Consider the following 19,336-nt stretch of genomic DNA (forward strand, 5'->3'; position numbering starts at 1 on the left):
CAATGGATTTCACAGATTCGCCACCCTCTGGCTAAAGAAATCCCTCCTCAACTCTGTTCGAAGGGGACGTCTGTCTATTCTGATACTGTGCTCTGTGATCCTAAGCTCCCCCACTGTGGGAAACATCCTCTTCATGTTCACTTCATCTAGGTATTCTGTTTTAAACAGTAGCATGATAGAAGTATGAAAAGTACAATGTTTTAAATTGAAAGCTTGGTTTAATTATAATTTCTTCCAATCCAGGTTTTGTTCAGAACTGTATGAATCACAAGGATACAGGGATGTATTACCTGGCGTGGAAACATGCACTGAATCTTTGGTGTTACCCCATACACTCTCACAAGGGCATCTTCTATGTCCTTCATCTAAAATTGAGAATTTTACAGTAACAGTTATAGCATAGTGATCACAGCATCGTAGGAAAACAAGGTGCTTAAGTTTGAAACAGGAGTGAGGTCTTACCATATAATACTTGGACGATGGCAATATATTAGACTTCTCAAGTACACTAAATAAAGTTTCAAAGATAAGTTAATCACTGGAAATTAAGATCCAGAATTGAAATAAATATCACATTACAGAAGACAGCAATTGATCAGAGATCATTAGAGATGGACAGAGCAAAACAGACAAAGATTAGGCTGACATGTTGGTGCTGCTGCCTGACAGCTCCAGTGCCCCAGGCTGAATCCTGGCAGTCTGCATGTGGAGTTCTCCATGTTCATCCTATATGGATCTCTGGTTTCCTCCCACATTCCAACGAAGGTTACCATAAATTATCCTCTCTGTTGGTTTGTGGTAGGATCAGGGTGAAGTTGATACACAAGAGAGTAAAGGTTACAGGGGATAAGTAGAATATAGATTTAACTGGATGAACATATTTGCACTGAGAACCAGCATTGACTGATGGGGCTGTATGATCTCTTATGTAGAAGAAGGTTTATCATAGAGCTCAGGTATAATCAAAAGCAAAAGGAGTGAATGTTAGTGTAGATAAAGAAATGGGTTAAAGTAGACATGAATGCTTTGATTTGGGAATTTTTAAAAGCACAAATTAAATACAAAAAATGGTAGCAGTACGTCTCCTGGCATACACCTCAAACAGAAAGCCTTTGAACACAGAACATTACAGAACAGTACAGACCCTTTGCTTTTCAAATGTTCTAGCACATCCTCTTAACATCAACCCATCCCAGCACATCAGTCTGTTTTACACAGACCTCAAAAATCACCGAGGCCCCTCTCACTGCTGAATACTGAAGCAAGGAATACTTGGAATAAGGGGTGGACGTCGGAGGGTTGAGTAAAAGCATTGTTAGATTACCCCCACCCCAATGGGACAGAGTGAGATGAGGAGGATGTGCTACTAAGCAGGAGACAAGTTACCTGTTCAGGTCCAGATTTTTGAACAGTTCCAGGGCTTTACTGAAGTACTTCTTTTGGGAGTCCAAGGCTTCCAGTGTTGCCGCGCAGGTCCCGTGTTTTTGCCACTCGTGCTTCCTGAGAAAGTGACACCCGAAATGTCAGGCTGATTCCACAGACAGGAGACCATCCCTGTCAGTCCATCCTTCCAGGCTGGGTTTTACTTCATGACGACGAGAGGTTTTCTCACACTTACTCATCCTATACAAATATCAGGTTGCATGGTTCCCCTTTTGAGATTAACGTTACTCATCGCATTTACATCGAAACAGACAGTGAAACACATTGCTTTGTGTCAAAGTCCAACATAGTCCACGATGTGCTGGGGAAAGGTCACCAGCATCGCCGTGCTCTCAGCACCAACATAGCGTGCCCAAAGGGTGCCATGGTAGCCTAGCGGTTAGCATGACACCATTGCAGCTCAGGGCATCAAAGTTCAATTCCGACATCATCAGTAAGGAGGCTGTATGTCCAGTTAGCAGGTTAATTGGTCATTGTAAATTGTCCTGTGATTAGGCTAGGATTAATTCGAGGGTTGGTGGGCGGTCCAGCTCAAAGGGCTGGAAGGGCTTATTCTGTGCTGTATCTCTAAATAAGTAATAAACTTACCTACCAACCCACATGTCTTTGTGACATAACACACACAATGCTGGAGGAACTCAGCAGGTCAGGTAGCATTTCATATTTCTTTGGACTGTGGGAGGAAACCAGAGCATCCGGAGGAAACCCACGCGGTCACGGGAAGGAAGTACAAACTCCTTACAGACAGGAGCGGGATTTGAACCCCGTCCTTGCAGCTGGCGCTGTGAAGCGTCATGTTAACTGCTAGACTACCATGCGGCCCCCTCTGGTGCCATCCCACCCACTATACTACCATGCTACAATTCCTCAAAACACACTGCTTTTTCTGGATTCCTATCACTTCCAATAACCACTTCCACTTCAAAAGATTAAAAACTAGGAGTGGGCAGCCATTCGACCCCTTTCTGCCTGACGTCATTCAAATAAGGTTGAAGCTGATCTTTTACCTCAGTGCCATCTTTCTGCACTAACCACAAATCCCCCGACTCCCTTAAAAATCAAGTATCTTTGAGACAGAAAATCTTATCCTTTCTCCAGAAAGATTGTTTATTCTGACTTCTTTAACTGATTACAAATCATAATAAATTTATGTATTTTTGTTAGTTACTTAGCCTAGCCTGACCTTGTCCACCCGTCTCCTAACCTTTTAACTGTGTTTCTGTAGAGTCTTGAAGTTTTGGGTTATGGACATTATTACTGTAAATAGGCATAAATATCAAGCTCCTAGCATTATTTTTCCCATTATACTCTTCAACCATGTGGGGAGGTAGAAATTTTAAGTATTTAAAAACTGAAACCGCTACAAGTACTCAGGTTGAGCAGTATCTGTGGAGGTAGAAACCGAGTTACCATTTTACACCAATGACTGATCACTGAATTCCTACCCAACCATCAGCAGCCATTTATACTGATCCCATGCCATTCTACCCCCATTCCCATCAAGTCAACCCCAAATTCTACCACTCACTCACACACTAAGGGCAATTAACCTACAACTTGTCCTGCAGTTGTGAGTTGGGTGCAGGAACCCTGCCAACTGCCCTTCACAAATATGGGACACTAAATTTAAAACCCTCCTGTCCCCAACCCTACCCCTTTTCCTGCCCTGACTGAGAAAGCCATCTCAGCATGGCTGGCAGACCTGAAGCACGGCCTTCCTTTTCCATACTGTTCAATAGCACTCAGGCTGTTGGAATATCTCTCGAAGGCAGCAGAGGTGCATCTGCATCAGTTCCTTGCTTATTTAACTTTGGTTCATTTGAGAGTATTGTACCTCCTGCAGTTGAAATCAAGCTGACTACATAGCCTAATTTGGTGGGACTGGGGATGTCTGTTTATTGGTTAAAAGATTAATTGCTGCTTGTGTGGAGTTCGCATGTTCTCCACATTTCCCTGGTCACATCACCGAGATGGAAACACAAGGGACTGCAGCAATACAAAAATTGCTGTAGGAGCTCAACAGGACTGGAGGGACAGACCTTCGATGTCTCAGGCCAAGACTCGTCATCCTGAACTAAAACGTTGGGTGTCTATTTCTCTCAATGGCTGCTACCTGACCTGCTGGGTTCCTCCAGCATTGTGTGTGTTATGTCACAAAGACATGTGGGTTGGTAGGTTAAACGGTCACTGTGAATTGACCCCCACTGGAGGTGGGAGATTCTGTGACCAGTCGATTGAAACGTGAAGCAAATAAAGTGTAAATCCAAGTGTGACAGTTGGTGGGTGCTACGCTGGATCACCCTGAGTCTACGGCAGATCGTGCTGACTGGGCTCTGGTTTTCAAGTCTGATTTCAGTGGCTCCCAGGTGCGAGGATGCTTAGGGCTCTATGTGAATGGAACTCCATGCACCACACACCTGTCCGAGCAGGTAGACTGGAATCCAAATGTACACTGTGATACCTCCAAAGTGCAGTACTCTTCGGGACTGCTTTGCCAACACGAGCAATTGAGCTGTGAACAATTAGAGCCAGGTGATCATCACAGGACCTACCAGAGACGAGTACTGTTAGGATTAATCACATCAGGCCACCACTGCTTCAAGTCAGATAAAATATCCTGCAAACAAACAGAAACGTAAAGCACTTTAACTGCCAAGGGATGCAGTGCAACAATGTAAATAAGAGTCCAACCAGTGAGGTGTTAATCTGATCTTGTGCTTCAGAACAGCTCATCATTCGGAATCCATAAAGCTGGATTGCCATTGTCTGAAAGACAAGGCTTGAATCACCTCCTAATGTACAACATAGAACATTACAGTACACGAACAGACCCTTTGGCCCGAGACGGTGTGCCGAACCAATTAAATTAGTAATCACAAACAAGAGAAAATCTGCAGATGCTGGAAATCCGAGCAACACGCAAAATGGTGGAGGAACTCAGCAGGTCCAGGCAGCATCTATGGAATGAGCATAGATTCCATTTTGGGTCGAGACCCTTCCTCAGGACTGGAAAGAAAGATGAGGAGTCAGAGTTAGAAGGGGAGGAAGAACCACAAGGTGATGGGTGAAACCGGAGTGGGGGGGGAAGGGTGAAGTAAAGACTGGAAAGCTGATTGGTGAAAGAGATACAGGGCTGGCCAAGGGGGAATCTGATAGGAGACAATAGAAGGCCATGGAAGAAAGAAAAGGGGGAGGAGCACCAGAGGGAGTTGATAGGCAGACAAAGAGATAAGGTGAGAGTGGGAAATAGGAATCGGGAATGGTGAAGGGTGGGGGAGGCATTACTGAAGTTCGAGAAAGCAATGTTCATGCCATCAGGTTGGAGGCTACCCAGAAGGTTATTCCTCCAACCTGAGTGTGGCCTCACTGCGACAGTAGAGGCGGCCATGGATACAGATATCGGAATGGGAAGAGGAATTAAAATGAGTGGCCACTAGGAGATTGTGCTTCTTCTGGCGGATGGTGTGTAGGTGCTCAGTGAAGCGGTCTCCCAATCTACCTTGGGTCACCGATATACAGGAGGCCACACTGGGAGCACCAGATTGTGTGTAGGAGCCCAACGTACTCACAGGTGAAGTATCGCCTCTCCTTCTATTTTCCCTCTTATTCATGTGTCTATCAGAATGTCTCTTAAAAGTCTTTAATGCTCCTGCCTCTACACATTCCAGACAGCTAGCACTCTCTGTGTAAAAACTTCCCCCTCACAACTCCTTTGCAATTATCTCCTCTCATCTTAAATGCATGCCTTCTGGTATTAGATGGTTCACCCCTGTCTTCTCTGTCTATGCCTTTCATAATCTTATGAACCTCTAACAGATCTCCCCTCAGCCTCTGCCACTCCAGAGAAAACAACCAGAGATTGTCCAACCTCTTGTTCTCTAATCCAGGCAGCATCCTGGTGCAGAAGAGGTCTACCCTCTCCAAAGCCTCAACATCCTTCCTAAAATGAGGCCAACAGAACTGTACGCAATACTCAGACACAGCCCAACTAGAGTTTTATAAAGCTGCAACATTACTTCCTGAATTTTGAAACCAGTGCCTCGACTAATAAAAGCAAGCTTGCTAAATGCAGCCTTATCCACCCTATCAACACATGTGCCCTCCAGGGAGCTGTGAACCAGGACTCCACCAGGGAGCTGTGAACCTGCCCTCCTCCAGGGAGCTGTGAACCTGCCCTCCTCCAGGGAGCTGTGAACCGGGACTCCACCAGCCCTCTGCACATCAATACTGTTAAGGGCAAGACCTTTAAGTTCTCTTTGCATTTGACCTACCAAGGCGCAACAATTCACACGTGGCAGGGTTAAACTCCATCTGCTATTCCTCTGTCCATATCTCTAACTAATCTATAGTCCATGTATTCTTCGCCCATCTTTGATACTATCAACAGCATCTCCAATCTTCATATCATCTGCAGACTGACTGATCCACCTATCTACATTTTCATCCAGGTCATTTATATACATCGCAAACAGCAGAGGCCTCAAGTTTACAGCGACCCAACGCCAGTTACTTCCAAGGAAAAGCAATGGAGAAAAGCAGAACCACGGGCCTGTTTCACTTTAATGATTTCCAAATAACTGAAACCTTAGCCCTGACCAACGTCGCATGTTCATCGCCAGTGCTTCACTTGGATGGTGACATCAAGCACTAGGGATAGAAATGAGCACATAAAGTAGCAGAGAAAAGACCAATTCTTCGTGCATCACAGCAGTTCAGGCCCCCCTTAACCCTGGCTGAATCACGGCCTGGTAGGGGAACACCGATGCCTTTGAACAGAAAATCCTACTAAAGGTAGTGGATTCGGCCCAGCACATCACAGAAAAAAACCCTGACACCTACATGACATGCTGCAGTAGGAAAGCAGCATCCATCATCAGGGACCCCCACCACTCAGGTCATGCTCTCTTCTTGCTGCTCCCATCTGGTCGGCAGTATAAGTACCAACGGACTCACACCACCAGGTTCAAGAACAGTTACCACCCCTCAGCCATCAGGCTCTTGAACAAAGGACACAACTACACTCACTTGCCCATCCACTGAGATGTTTCCACAACCAATGATCTCACTTTAAGAATTTTTTATCTCACTATCTCATGTTCTTGTTATTTATTGCTATTTATTTATACTTGCATTTGCAGTTTGTTGTCTCCTGCATTGATCCTGTTAGTTACTATTCTACCGATTTGCTGAGTATGCCCACAGGAAATGAATCTCAGGGCTGTATATAGTGACATATATGTACTTTGATAATAAAGTTTACTTTGAACTATAAATGCAACATCAATTCAAGTAACAATCATTCCTCATCACCTCTGCTGCCAATTACAGATCCAATATTAAAACTAATAATAATTTGGGGGAATTTGTTTAATGTTTTAACTTTGCAGTTCCCTGCTCCATTCCAAACCCAGTAAGAGCTGTAACCTAATCAAGGTCGTGTGAATATCATATAAAATAGATTTAACATACCTGTTAAACCTGCAGTACTTTAACCAAAACAATAAACCCTCCCTGATATTTCAATGAGTACATCATACTGAACCAAGTAAATGCTGTCGCACGTAAATGAACAGACGAAGGGCCTACCGACTAATCCCACCGTGAATACCCACCTGCACATTTTTAATGTTGAAATGCCAGGAATTATTGCACATCTGGTTTGCTTTAGGCCTGTTTGGATAAAAAACACACACACACACACACATTTGTTTTCTGTTGTCCACTTTGAGATTGTTTTAGCACAGGATGTGGAAACCATAGAGAGAGTGCAGAGGAGATTTACAAGGATGTTGCCTGGATTGGGGAGCATGCCTTATGAGAATAGGTTGAGTGAACTTGGCCTTTTCTCCTTGGAGTGACGGAAGATGAGAGGTGACCTGATAGAGGTGTACAAGATGATGAGAGGCATTGATCGTGTGGATAGTCAGAGGCTTTTTCCCGGGGTGAAATGGCTAGCACGAGCGGGCACAGGTTTAAGGTGCTTGGGAGTAGGTACAGAGGAGATGTCAGGGTAAGTTTTTTTTTACACAGAGAGTGGTGAGTGCGTGGAATGAGCTGCCAGTGATGGTGGTGGAGGCAGATATGATAGGGTCTTTTAAGAGACTCCTGGATAGGTACATGGAGCTTAGGAAAATAGAGAGCTATGGGTAATGCTAGGTAATTTCTAAGGTACATGTTCAGCACAGCTTTATGGGGCAAAAGGCCTGTATTATGCTGTAGGTTTTCCATGTTTCTAAATAAAATCAAAGTGATGAAAAAACAGCAAGTAAGGGCAACATTTACGCTCTGAGGGATAGATTAACATTTCAGTCTCAGCGAAAGGGCTTTCCATGAAGGGTCTGCGTTTCCCCTCCCAAGAGAACAAGATGGGAGAATGGGGAGGGGGGCAGTGGCGAGCTCCCAGCCAGTGGAAAGGGATGAAATTTTATTTGGAAGGAACAGAGGGAGAACGGGAGGGAGAAGAAGAGGGGTTCCGAGATAAAGACTGAAAAGCAGCAATTAATATTGCACTTTAGCACACATTGGAATATCAAAGAAAAACCAAATACCAAGAAAACAAAAGTTTATTTTGGATGTTAGGGAGAGGGAGAAAAATCAGGAAGTTGGCAATGAAGTAAAGGTTTGGCTGTGATCTTATTAAATAGAACAGAAGACACTGGTGTTCCTATGTTCTTAGCAGCATCCCTGAGTGTGTGGAGAGCTGCTGGGAGCCATATTTCGGCTGAGCCTCACTATCAGGCACGGTATCTCCTGGCATTAGGCAAATAAGCTCTGACAGAATATTGGCCAATATTTCCTGGTCACCTGACACCCGTGGGATCTTACTGTGCACGAACTGACCCAGGAATCAACTACTATTCATTGTCGTCATTATCTGCTGTGTCACATGACGTATGCGATCATGCTGTCCGTGACTATGATGGTTCTTGGTAATATTTTCTACAGAAGTGGTTTGCCGATGTCGTCTTCTGAGCAGAGTCTTTGCAAGGTGAGTGACCCCAGCCATTATCGCTACTCTTCACAGATTGTCTGCCTGGCATCAGTGGTTGCAGAACTTGTGACATGCAGCGGCTGTACATGTGACCATTCACCACCTGCTCCTACGGCTTCACATGATCTTGATGGCGGGGGGGGGGGGGGGGGGCGGTGCTACACCTTGCCCAATGGTGACCTGTTGGCTAGCGGAGAGGACAACCTTACACCTCCTTTGGTAGAGACGTAGCTCCAACCCACCACCATCAACTGTTATTAGACCCGCCCCCCCAAAATAGTTGGCTGGGAGTTGCATTGACATTGGACTAGGAATTAGGCAGATCACACTGTTTTATAAGATCATTGATGGAAGTGTCTACTCACCAGAGTCCATGAACAGTCCAATAGTTAATGCTAGGAGGAACTTTGCATTCTTCACTTGTCATCTAGAGCAGAAAAAGGCAATGACTGCTTACAAAATTACAACCAGATCAAAAATTATGTGATGTGACATGCCATTACTTGATGGTGATGTTACCACACCCTATACATCCTTTCACATAAAATACCACAGACGCAATCCTTGCAATTGTAACTACCAAAACGGGAAATGTGTTAATTTGTCCTTGGGCAAAGCTCTCAGTAAGACCATGCAAAGCAGAAAAGGTTATTGTGGTGACCTCCTTACCTAAGATGGCCAGGCCTTCAGGTGTTATTAAGCCAGACAAAAGTGAATTTGCCAGATCACATCTGAAAGCTGGAGGAACAGTTGGTAGTGTTCAGCCAAATGTCCCAGTATGACAATGCACCTCTCTGTCGAAGACAAAGATTCTTGACAATGTCTTGAATCAATCAAGCTGTTCCTTCTTCCTCCTGACATCCACCTCCCTCTCTTCCACTTCCCAATACACTGTCCACTTCTTCCTCCCGACATCCACCTCCCTCTCTTCCACTTCCCAATACACTGTCCATTTCTTCCTCCTGACATCCACCTCCCTCACTTCCACTTCCCAATACACTCTCCACTTCTTCCTCCTGACATCCACCTCTCTCTCTTCCACTTCCCAATACACTCTCCACTTCTTCCTCCTGACATCCACCTCCCTCTCTTCCACTTCCCAATACACTCTCCACTTCTTCCTCCTGACATCCACCTCCCTCACTTCCACTTCCCAATACACTGTCCACTTCTTCCTCCTGACATCCACCTCCCTCTCTTCCACTTCCCAATACACTGTCCACTTCTTCCTCCTGACATCCACCTCCCTCACTTCCACTTCCCAATACACTGTCCATTTCTTCCTCCTGACATCCACCTCTCACTTCCACTTCCCAATACACTGTCCACTTCTTCCTCCTGACATCCACCTCCCTCTCTTCCACTTCCCAATACACTGTCCACTTCCTCCTCCTGACATCCACCTCTCACTTCCACTTCCCAATACACTGTCCACTTCTTCCTCCTGACATCCACCTCCCTCTCTTCCACTTCCCAATACACTGTCCACTTCTTCCTCCTGACATCCACCTCTCTCTCTTCCACTTCCCAATACACTGTCCACTTCTTCCTCCTGACATCCACCTCCCTCACTTCCACTTCCCAATACACTATCCACGTCTTCCTCCTGACATCCACCTCCCTCACTTCCACTTCCCAATACACTGTCCACTTCTTCCTCCTGACATCCACCTCCCTCTCTTCCACTTCCCAATACACTGTCCATTTCTTCCTCCTGACATCCACCTCCCTCTCTTCCACTTCCCAATACACTGTCCCATTTCTTCCTCCTGACATCCACCTCCCTCTCTTCCACTTCCCAATACACTGTCCACTTCTTCCTTCCCTGACGGTTCTCATGTGGGCAAGGAGGATTAGTGTTAATGGCCAAAAAGGTGGGTCATGCACTTGGTGGACCAAAAAGCTTGTCTCCGTGCTACACAACTCCATGAGCTCGTTCTGCAAACCATTTCATCTGTGTATCAGAGAGACCAGGGGATTCCACACCACCCCAGCTCTCTTGAAAACTGTGCCCAGAATAAACCTGAATAATTGGTTTATTCTTTATGAACTGTCTCATTCTAACACTTTTATTTTAAAATTTGCTCACCCTGCTTTCCCTTCATAATCTGCCTTCCCTTTCTCTCCTGGCGACCTTGACTCTTTGGATCCAATTGACTCCTGATGTAAGTTCAGTCACTGTGTCATTATGGCATGGGACCAGGCCCATCGGCCCATCAATCCCCCATATACACTCATACATTTGTTACTATTCACACATAGTCCCAGTAATCCTTCCATTATTACCTATTTAGAGAAGCTGCACTGTAACGTCCTTTTGAGCCCAATGAGCCCGTGCCATGCGACCAATTAACCTACTGACTCACGCGTCTCTGGAACGTGGGAGGAAACCCAGATGGTCAAAGGGAGAACATACAAACTCCTCACAGACAGCACCATAATTGAACTTGCTTTGCCCCTCTCTCCACTCACCTAGGTAAGATCCCGGGGACTTTCACAGTGACCTCTGAAATATTGCAGAAGGCACAGTAACCTAAGGAAAAGGACTGATGGAAATCTGTGTGGTCACAGGACAACGTGCAAACTCCACACCTGACTGAACCAGGGTCGTAGGTGTTCTGGCGCACCAGCTCTATAACCTGTGCCACTGTGCCAGCTCCAGGTAAGTTCGGCCCAAATGTACCATGATACTTTTGACCCACCCACTACCTGAGACAGTACTCATCAGATAACAGACTGGAGCATAAACTCAAGCACAGTCCACCCACTCCACCACCATCTTTATAAACCAAAGGCACCCTCACTAAGACCATAAGAGCAAAAGAAACAGGTGCAGAATTAGACAATCGGACCATCAAGTCTACTATGCTGTTCCGTCTTGGTCAGCACTGGTCACCAGCAGCCAGACAGAAAGGCTCCCTTTATTCCCACTCTTTGCTTCCACCCAGTCAGTCAATCTTCTGTCCGTGCTAGTAACTTTCCTGTAATACCATGGGCTCTTTATTTTGTTAAGGAACCCCACGTGCTGCACCTTCTCAAAGATCTTCAGAAAATCCAAGTAAATGACATCCACTGGTTCTCCCTCGTCTCTCTTATCTGTTGGTTCCTCAAAGAATTCCAACAGATTTGTCAGGCAAGGTTTTCCCCCCAGGAAACCATGCTGACTTTGGGCCTATTTTATCATGTGCCTCCAAGTACGCCAAAACCTCATCTTTAATAATGGACTCCGACATCTTCCCATCCACTGAAGTCAGGCTAACTGTGATTTCTTTGCTGCTGCCTCCCTCCCTTCTTGGAGTGACATTTGTAATTTTCCTGTCCTGTGGAACCATTGCAAAATCTAGTGATCCTTGAAATATTATTACTGATGCCTCCAGCAACCTCTTTCAGAACCCTGGGGTGTAACCCACCCGGTCCAGGTGACTTATCTACCTTCAGACCTTTCAGCTTCCCAAGCACCTTCTCCTTAATGATAGCAACTACACTCACTTCTGCTCCCTGACACTCTTGGATTTCTGGCGTTACCGCTGGTGTCTTCCAAAGTAAAGACTGACGCAAAAGACGCCTAATTAGCCAGCGTGGCTATGTGTGTGGCAGGTTGTGCCTTATCAACTTCATTCAGTTTTTTGACAAGGTGACAAGAGAGATTGATGAGGGTAGAGCAGTAGATGTCATCCACATGGATTTTAGTAAGGTGTTTGACAAAGGTCCTCACAGGAAGCTAATCCAGAAGATTAAGATTAAGATGCATGGGATCTGTGGGAAATTGGCTGTTTGGATTCAGAACTGGATTGCGCATAGAAAACAGAGGGTAGTGGTTGAAGGGACTTAATTGAGTTGATGGTTAGCGTAGTTCTGCAGGGAACTGTGCTGGGACCTCTGATATCTGTAATGTATATAAATGACCTGGATGAAAATGTAGATAGGTGGCTTAGTAAAGTTGCGGATGATACCAAGATCGGTGGAGCTGTGGATCATGTAGAAGACCGGCAAGGAATACTGCACAATATAGGACTGTTGCAGACATGAGCTGAGAAATGGCAGGAGGAGTTTAACCCAGATAAATGTGAGGTGTTGCACCTTAGTCGGGAAAATGCAAAGAGACAGGTCAAGGTCCTTAACAGTACTGATAAGCAGAGAGATCCTGGGATCCAAGCTCATAGCTCCTTGAAAGTGACTACACACATCAATAAGGTGGTTAAGAAGGCTATGGTATGCTTGCTTTTATTAGTCAAGGCACTGAGTTCAAAAGTCAGGAGGTTATATTGCAACTTAATAAAACTCTGGTTAGGCCAAATCTGGAGAATTGGGTACAGGTCTGGTCACCCCACTATAGGGAGGATGCTGCCTGGTTTAAAGGGCATGTGCTATCACAAGAGGCTGCATAAACTTGTTTTTTTTTCTGGAGCACAGCAGGCTGGGGGAAACCTGACAGAGGCTTACAAGATTATGAGATGCACAGACAGGGTGGACAGAGACTATCCCTTTCCCAGGGTTGAAATGTCTAATACCAGGGGGCATGCGTCGAAGGTGAGAGGGGGTAGGCTCAAGGGAGATGTGAATGTAAGTTTCTTTTCACTCAGGGAGTGGTGGATGCCTGGAATGCACTGCCTGGTTTGCTGGTAGATGTTAATATATTAGAAGTTCTGAAGAGACATTGGGATAGGCACACGGATGTAAGAAAGATGAAGACTTGGTGAAGGCAGAAGGGATTCGCGTTTGGGTATTTTTGATTTGTTTTTTAGCAAATTGTGGGGCAAATGGCCTGTTCCTATTGAGGTACTCTTCTATGTTCAAAGTTCAGCTGCTGTTTCTTTGTCCCCCATTACTAACTCTCCAGTTTTCCGGCAGACCAATATTCAACCCTCGACTCTCCTTTACTCCTTATATATTTGAAAAATGCTTTTTGTATCCTCTTTTATATTATTAGCTAGCTTACCTTCATCTTTTCTCTCCCTTTAGCTTTTTCAGCTGGTTTTTAAAAGCTTTCCAGTTTTCTAATTTCTGGCTATTTTTTGTTATTTTATATGCCCTCTCTTTTGCATTTATGCTGTCATTTACTTCCCTTGTCAGGCATGGTTGCCTCATCCTCCCTTTAGAATACTTCTTCATCCTTGCGATTTATCTATCCTGCGCGTTCCAACTGCCCCCAGAAACTCCAGCCATTGCTGTACTGCTGTCGTCCACACTCGAGTCCCCTTCCAATCAACGCTGGCCAGCTCCTCTCTCATGCCTCTGTAATTCCTCTTACTCCACTGTAATACTGATACAGCAGACTTCAGCTTCTCCCTCTCAAATCACAGGGTGAATTTTATCATATTACGATCACTGCCTCCTGAGCTCCCTAATCAAATCTGCTTCATTGCACAACACACAACTAACCACAGCACAACTCCAATGTGGGTCAAATAATGAAGACAGCTGGGGCACTCTGGCTTTGATGTCCCAACCAGCCACATACAGACCCAATGGGCAAAGGAGCCCACATCTGTGTTGCCCTAATCTACAGTGGCTGAACATCAGTGACTTTCATGTTTCATATCTTACCCTAAAGAGTAAACATTGGCACAAGTTTGAGTTGAGTCAGTAACCTTCAGTAAGAGGAAGCTTAAACAAGCTTAAACATGTCAGCTTAAAATTTTCCTGACTCACAAATAAGCTAATTTGGTTTAAGTTGCTTCAGGGAAATATGTAGCAGTTAAGATAAATCACTCACATGGATAAAATAAAGTAAAAAGTACATTATTGATCACAGTTTGATTTTTCAGAGGACACTGCCATACAAAGGGTAGTTTAAAAAATCTATCTCTCACTTGCAGACTTACCAAACACACAGTCTGAGGCCACTCGTGAGACAATATGAGACTGTGCCATGGGTGCTTTGCACTGCAAAAGATCAGACACCACAATCAATACAATAAACAGTATGCTGGAGGAACTTAGCAGGTCAAACAAAGCAGGTCTATGGGGAGGGGGAGGTGTCGATGTTTTGGGTCGACACAAAGCATCAGGATTAGTGCTTCATTTCATCACTTAATGTTCTACAATCCAACTTTTTCAGAGATCTGAACTTCATAAATAAGCAGAATTGTACAAAGATAGTTACAAGAGAACATAAGCATGAGATTCTGCAGATGCTGGAAATCCAGAGCAACACACACAAACTGCTAGAGAACTGCAGGTCAAGCAGAACTTATGGAAATGTTACAGTCAATGTTTCGGGTCAAGAATCTTAATCATGTGTGTGTTGCTCTCGTGACAAATAAAGATTTCGGTGATCCCAGGTTTGATACTTGGTCAAGATGGAGTTGGTCAACTTTAGCCTCAGTCAGCAGTGCTATACTGACCTTCCTAGATGAGGAAGTAAGGGAGAAACAAGATATAGGAGCAGAATTAGGCCACTTGGCCCATTGAGCTTGCTCCACCATTTCAACATGGCTGATCCAATTTCCTCCGAACCCCAATCTTCTGCCTTCTCCCTGTATCCTTTCTTGCATTGATCAATCAAGAATCTAGCAACTTCTACCTTAAGTATACATAAAGACTTGGCCTCCACAGCTGCATGTGGCAACGAATTCCACAGAGTCACCACTCTCTAGCTGAAGAAATTCCTCCTCATCTCCGTTCTAAATAGACTCTGAGGCTGTGTCCTGTGGTCTTAGACTCTCCCACCATAGGAAGTATCCTCTCCACATCCACTCTATCACGGCCTTTCACCATTCAATAGGTTTCAATGAGGTCACCCCTCATTCATCTGAATTCTAGTGAAGCTCTGCATACATTCTTGTGAATCTCCTTTGAACCCTCTCCAGTTTCAGCACGTTCTTTTTAAGATAAGGAGCCTAAAACTGCTCACAATACTCCAAGTGCGGCCTCATCAGTGCCTGAGAAAATCTCAGCACTACATCCTTACTTTTATATTCTAGTCCTCTTGAAATGAATGCATTTGTTTTCCTCACCACAGACTCAACCTGCAAATTAAACTTAGGGAATCCTGCACAAGGACTCCCAAGACTCTTTGTGCCTCAGTTTTTTTGTATTTTCTCTCCATTTAGAAAATAGTTAACCCTTTCATTTCTTCAACCAAAGTTCATGACCATACACTTCCCAACACTGTATTCCATCTGCCACTCCTTTGCCCATTCTCCTATTTTGTCTAAGTCCTTCTGCAGCCACAATACTTCCTCAGAACTACTTACCCCTCCACCTATCTTTGTATCGTCTGCAAACTTAGCAAAAAAGCCATCAATTCCATCATCCAAATCACTGACATATAAGGTAGAAGGAATCAGTCCCTTGACCTCCGGTCAAAATGGCGCCTGCGTACAATGCTCCTTTGCTTGACATCTTCTAAATAGATCATGAAACTACCCCTTTTCACATCTTTTACATTTGTTTCTCATCTTGAATATGTTTTGATGTTTGGAGATTGTTTGGGTGTTTCAGTGCTCTGTACTCTCAGAGAGGATTCCGGGAGGCAGACACAACATGAGCAAACCTCTCACCGGGCAGGCTGCAGACTGCAAGTTGAGTCTGCCTGCCATTTCATCATGGTTTTTCTGCATTTTGGATTTAGACTTTGGACTATGGATTCTTTTTTAGTTTTATAGCTTTTATATACTGTTTGTTTCACCCACTCTTCTTGTCCTTTCTTGTGTGGTCTAGAGGCTTTTAAGAGGTCGACGTGCCTGTTCCATTTTTTTCATTATTATTTTGTGCAGGAAGAGGTGTATGGGTGGGGGAGGGTCGATCTGCCTGCTCTATTTTATGCTCTTTTTTTGTGCAGGAAGTGGGATTTGGGGCGTGATAATCATGCTGTCTTTCTTTTCTTTCTTGGTTTCATGGCTACCTGGAAAATTGAAGAATTTCAAAGTTGTGTACCGTACTTTGATAATAAATGAACCTTTGACCTAGCACAGACCCCTGTGGAACACCACTAGTCATGGCAGCCACTTGGCCTGCTGCCAATCAGCCACTGCTTTATCCATGCCAGAATCTTTTTTGTATTACCACGGGCCCATAACTTGTTAAGCAGCCTCATGTGTGGTACCTTGTCAAAGACCTCCTGAAAATCCAAATACACAATAATCAACCAATTCTCCTTTGTCTATCCTGCTTGTTATTTCTTCGAAGAATTCCAACAGATTTGTCAGGCAAGATTTCCCCTTGAGGAAACCATGCTGACTACGGCCTATTTTATCACGTGCCTCTGAATACACTGAGACCTCATCCCAATAATCAACTCCAACATCTCCCCAACCACTGAAGTCAGACAAATTGGTTATATAGTTTCCTTTCTTCTGCCTCTCTCCTTTCTTGAGAAGTGGGATGACATTTGCAGTTTTCCAGTCTTCTGGAACCATTCCAGAATATAGTGATTCTTAAAAGATCATTACTAATGTCTCCATGATCTCTTCAACAACTCCTTTCTGAACCCTGGGGTGTACACCATCTGGTCCAGGTGACTTATCTACTTTCAAACCTTTTAGTTTCCCAAGAACTTTCTCTCTAGTTATGGTAACTTCACACATTTCTGATCCCTGACACCTGGAGCTTCCACCACACTGCTAGTGTCTTCCACAGTGAAGACTGATGCAAAATACTTGTTCAGTTCATCTGCTATTTTGTTGTCCCCCATTACTACCTCTTCAGCACCATTTTCCAGTGGACTGAATCCACTCTCACCTCTCTTTTACACTTTATTTATCCAAAGAAACTATTGGTATCCTCTTCATTATTATTGGCTAGCTTACTTTCATATTCCATCTTTACCTTCTTCATGACGTTTTTTGTTGCCTTCTGTTGGTTTTTAAAAGCTTCCCAGTCCTCTAACTTCCCACTAATTTTGCTCACTAATATGCCTTCTCTTTGGCTTTTATGTTGGCTTTGACTTCTCTTGTTAGCCATGACTGTGCCATCTTTCCTTTACAGTACTTCGTCCTCTATGGGATGTACGTATCCTGTGCCTTCTGAATTGCTTCCAAAAATTCCAGCCATTGCTGCTTTGCTATCATCCCTGCCAGTGTTCTTTTCCAATCAATTCTGGCCAACTCCTGTCTCATGCCTCTGTAATTCCCTTTACTCCACTGTAATACTGATACATCTGACTTTAGCTTCTCCTTCTCAAATTTTAGGGTGAATTTGATCATATTATGATCACTTGCCCCAAGGGGTTCTTTTACCTTAAACTCTCTAATCTAGTTCATTGCACAACAGCCAATCGCGAATAGCTGATCCCCTAGTGGGCTCCACCACAAGCTGCTTTAAAAAGCCATCTCATAGGCACTTTAAGAAGTTCCCCCTCTGGAATCCAGCATTTTCCCAATCTATCAACATATTGAAATCCCCTATGACTATTGTAACATTGCCCTTTTGGCATGCATTACCTATCTCCCATTGTAACTTGTAGACCACATCCTTACTATTGTTTGTGGGTCTGTATACAACTTCCATCAGGGTCTTTTTACTCTTGTTCGCTTGTCCACAATGATTCAACACCTTCCGACCTTATGTCACGTCCTTGTAACGATCTGATTTCATTTCTTACAATACCGCCCCCTCTGCCTTCCTTCCTATCCTTTTGGTACAGTCTATCCTTGAACATTAAGCTCCCAGCTATGGTCTTCTTTCAGCCGTGATTCAGTGATGCCCACATCATACATGCCAACCTGTAACTGTGCTACAAGTTCATCCACATTCCGTATACTGCGTGCATTCAAATATAACACCTTCAGTCCTGTACTCACCATTTTCCATTTTGTCCATCCTTTACTTTGCAACACATTCCCTTGACTGGAATTTGGCCTAATCAACAGCCTCTCCTCACTGCACATTGCTTCTATTTGTAAACCAGCTACCTCATCTTCTGTCTTTCTTATGATACGTCATGCATTGAAATATACGCAGCTCAGGGCACTAGTCGCACCTTTTGATTCCTAACTTTATCTGAGGTCTTACCAACATCTGCCTCCATAACCTTTCAACTAACTGTTCTGGCACTCTGGTTCCCATCCCCCTGCAACTCTCATTTAAATCCCACTGTACATCATTAACACACCTTCCCAATAGGATACTAGTCCCCCTCCAGTTCAGGTGTAAACCGTCCCTTCTGTAGAAGAGAGCCCAATGATCCAAAGATCTTATGCCCTCCCTCCTACACCAACTCCTTAGTCATGTATTAAACTGTATACTGTAATCTTCCTAGTTCTAGCCTCACTAGCACGTGGCCCAGGTAGCAATCCTGAGATCACAACCTTGGAAGGCACCTGAACTCCCTATGTAGAACTTTGTCAATATTTGTTTCTGTTCCTGATTCAACACGTCTTCAAGATTGCACGGACGGGATAAGGTCAAACGTTCCTCCTTTGATAGGCAATTTGCCAGCTGACAACAATTGGACCCACTGTTCAAATACAGCCTGCTTTCAGTGAGTTGCTGGCCTTACTCAATGTACAGAACCCTGCCTTCAAGAAAGGAGAAGTGAATAGAAAATATTAAAAGTACAAAGATGAACTTTTCCAAAGAGAAGGAACCTGAAATTACTGTACATGATAATGACTATGCAAATATCATCGGTTTGCTCAACACACAGGGGGAGGATATTTCTAGTTTGATACGCCCATCCTGTTTCCGCATCTCTGCGTTAGTGATAGAGATTTATTTGAAACACGTGTCATTTGTGCCAATAACCAATGCTGTCCAAGGATGTGCTGGGGGTAGCCTGCAAGTGTTGTCAGGCTTCTGGCCCCAACGCGGCTCACTAACCCTCAACCCACGTCATTGGAAAGTGGAGGGAAATGGAAGAACTCAGAGGAAACATACACAGTCACGGAGAGAAGGTATAAACTGTGTACATACTTTCAAAACATGGGCTGCTAAACAACCAAAACAAATCGAAGGTAG

At 44.3% G+C, this 19,336-nt stretch overlaps 1 protein-coding gene across 7 annotated transcripts in view; it reads right to left on the bottom strand.

The window, feature by feature from the left end:
* Positions 1-19,336, bottom strand: part of LOC132403066 (ribonuclease T2-like) — a 34,706-nt gene that overhangs the window by 2,242 nt on the left and 13,128 nt on the right. For all 7 annotated transcript variants that reach the window (XM_059986313.1, XM_059986311.1, XM_059986314.1 and 4 more), the window contains 7 exons: positions 14,260-14,320; positions 8,800-8,861; positions 7,056-7,113; positions 3,996-4,060; positions 1,387-1,500; positions 463-508; positions 291-365 (listed from right to left, as the gene is read on the bottom strand). In XM_059986313.1, the coding sequence (XP_059842296.1) occupies positions 291-365; positions 463-508; positions 1,387-1,500; positions 3,996-4,060; positions 7,056-7,113; positions 8,800-8,861; positions 14,260-14,320 (481 nt within the window). The remainder of the gene's footprint in view (positions 1-290; positions 366-462; positions 509-1,386; positions 1,501-3,995; positions 4,061-7,055; positions 7,114-8,799; positions 8,862-14,259; positions 14,321-19,336) is intronic.

This window comes from Hypanus sabinus, chromosome 12, assembly GCF_030144855.1.
Source record: "Hypanus sabinus isolate sHypSab1 chromosome 12, sHypSab1.hap1, whole genome shotgun sequence".
Taxonomy (NCBI): domain Eukaryota; kingdom Metazoa; phylum Chordata; class Chondrichthyes; order Myliobatiformes; family Dasyatidae; genus Hypanus; species Hypanus sabinus.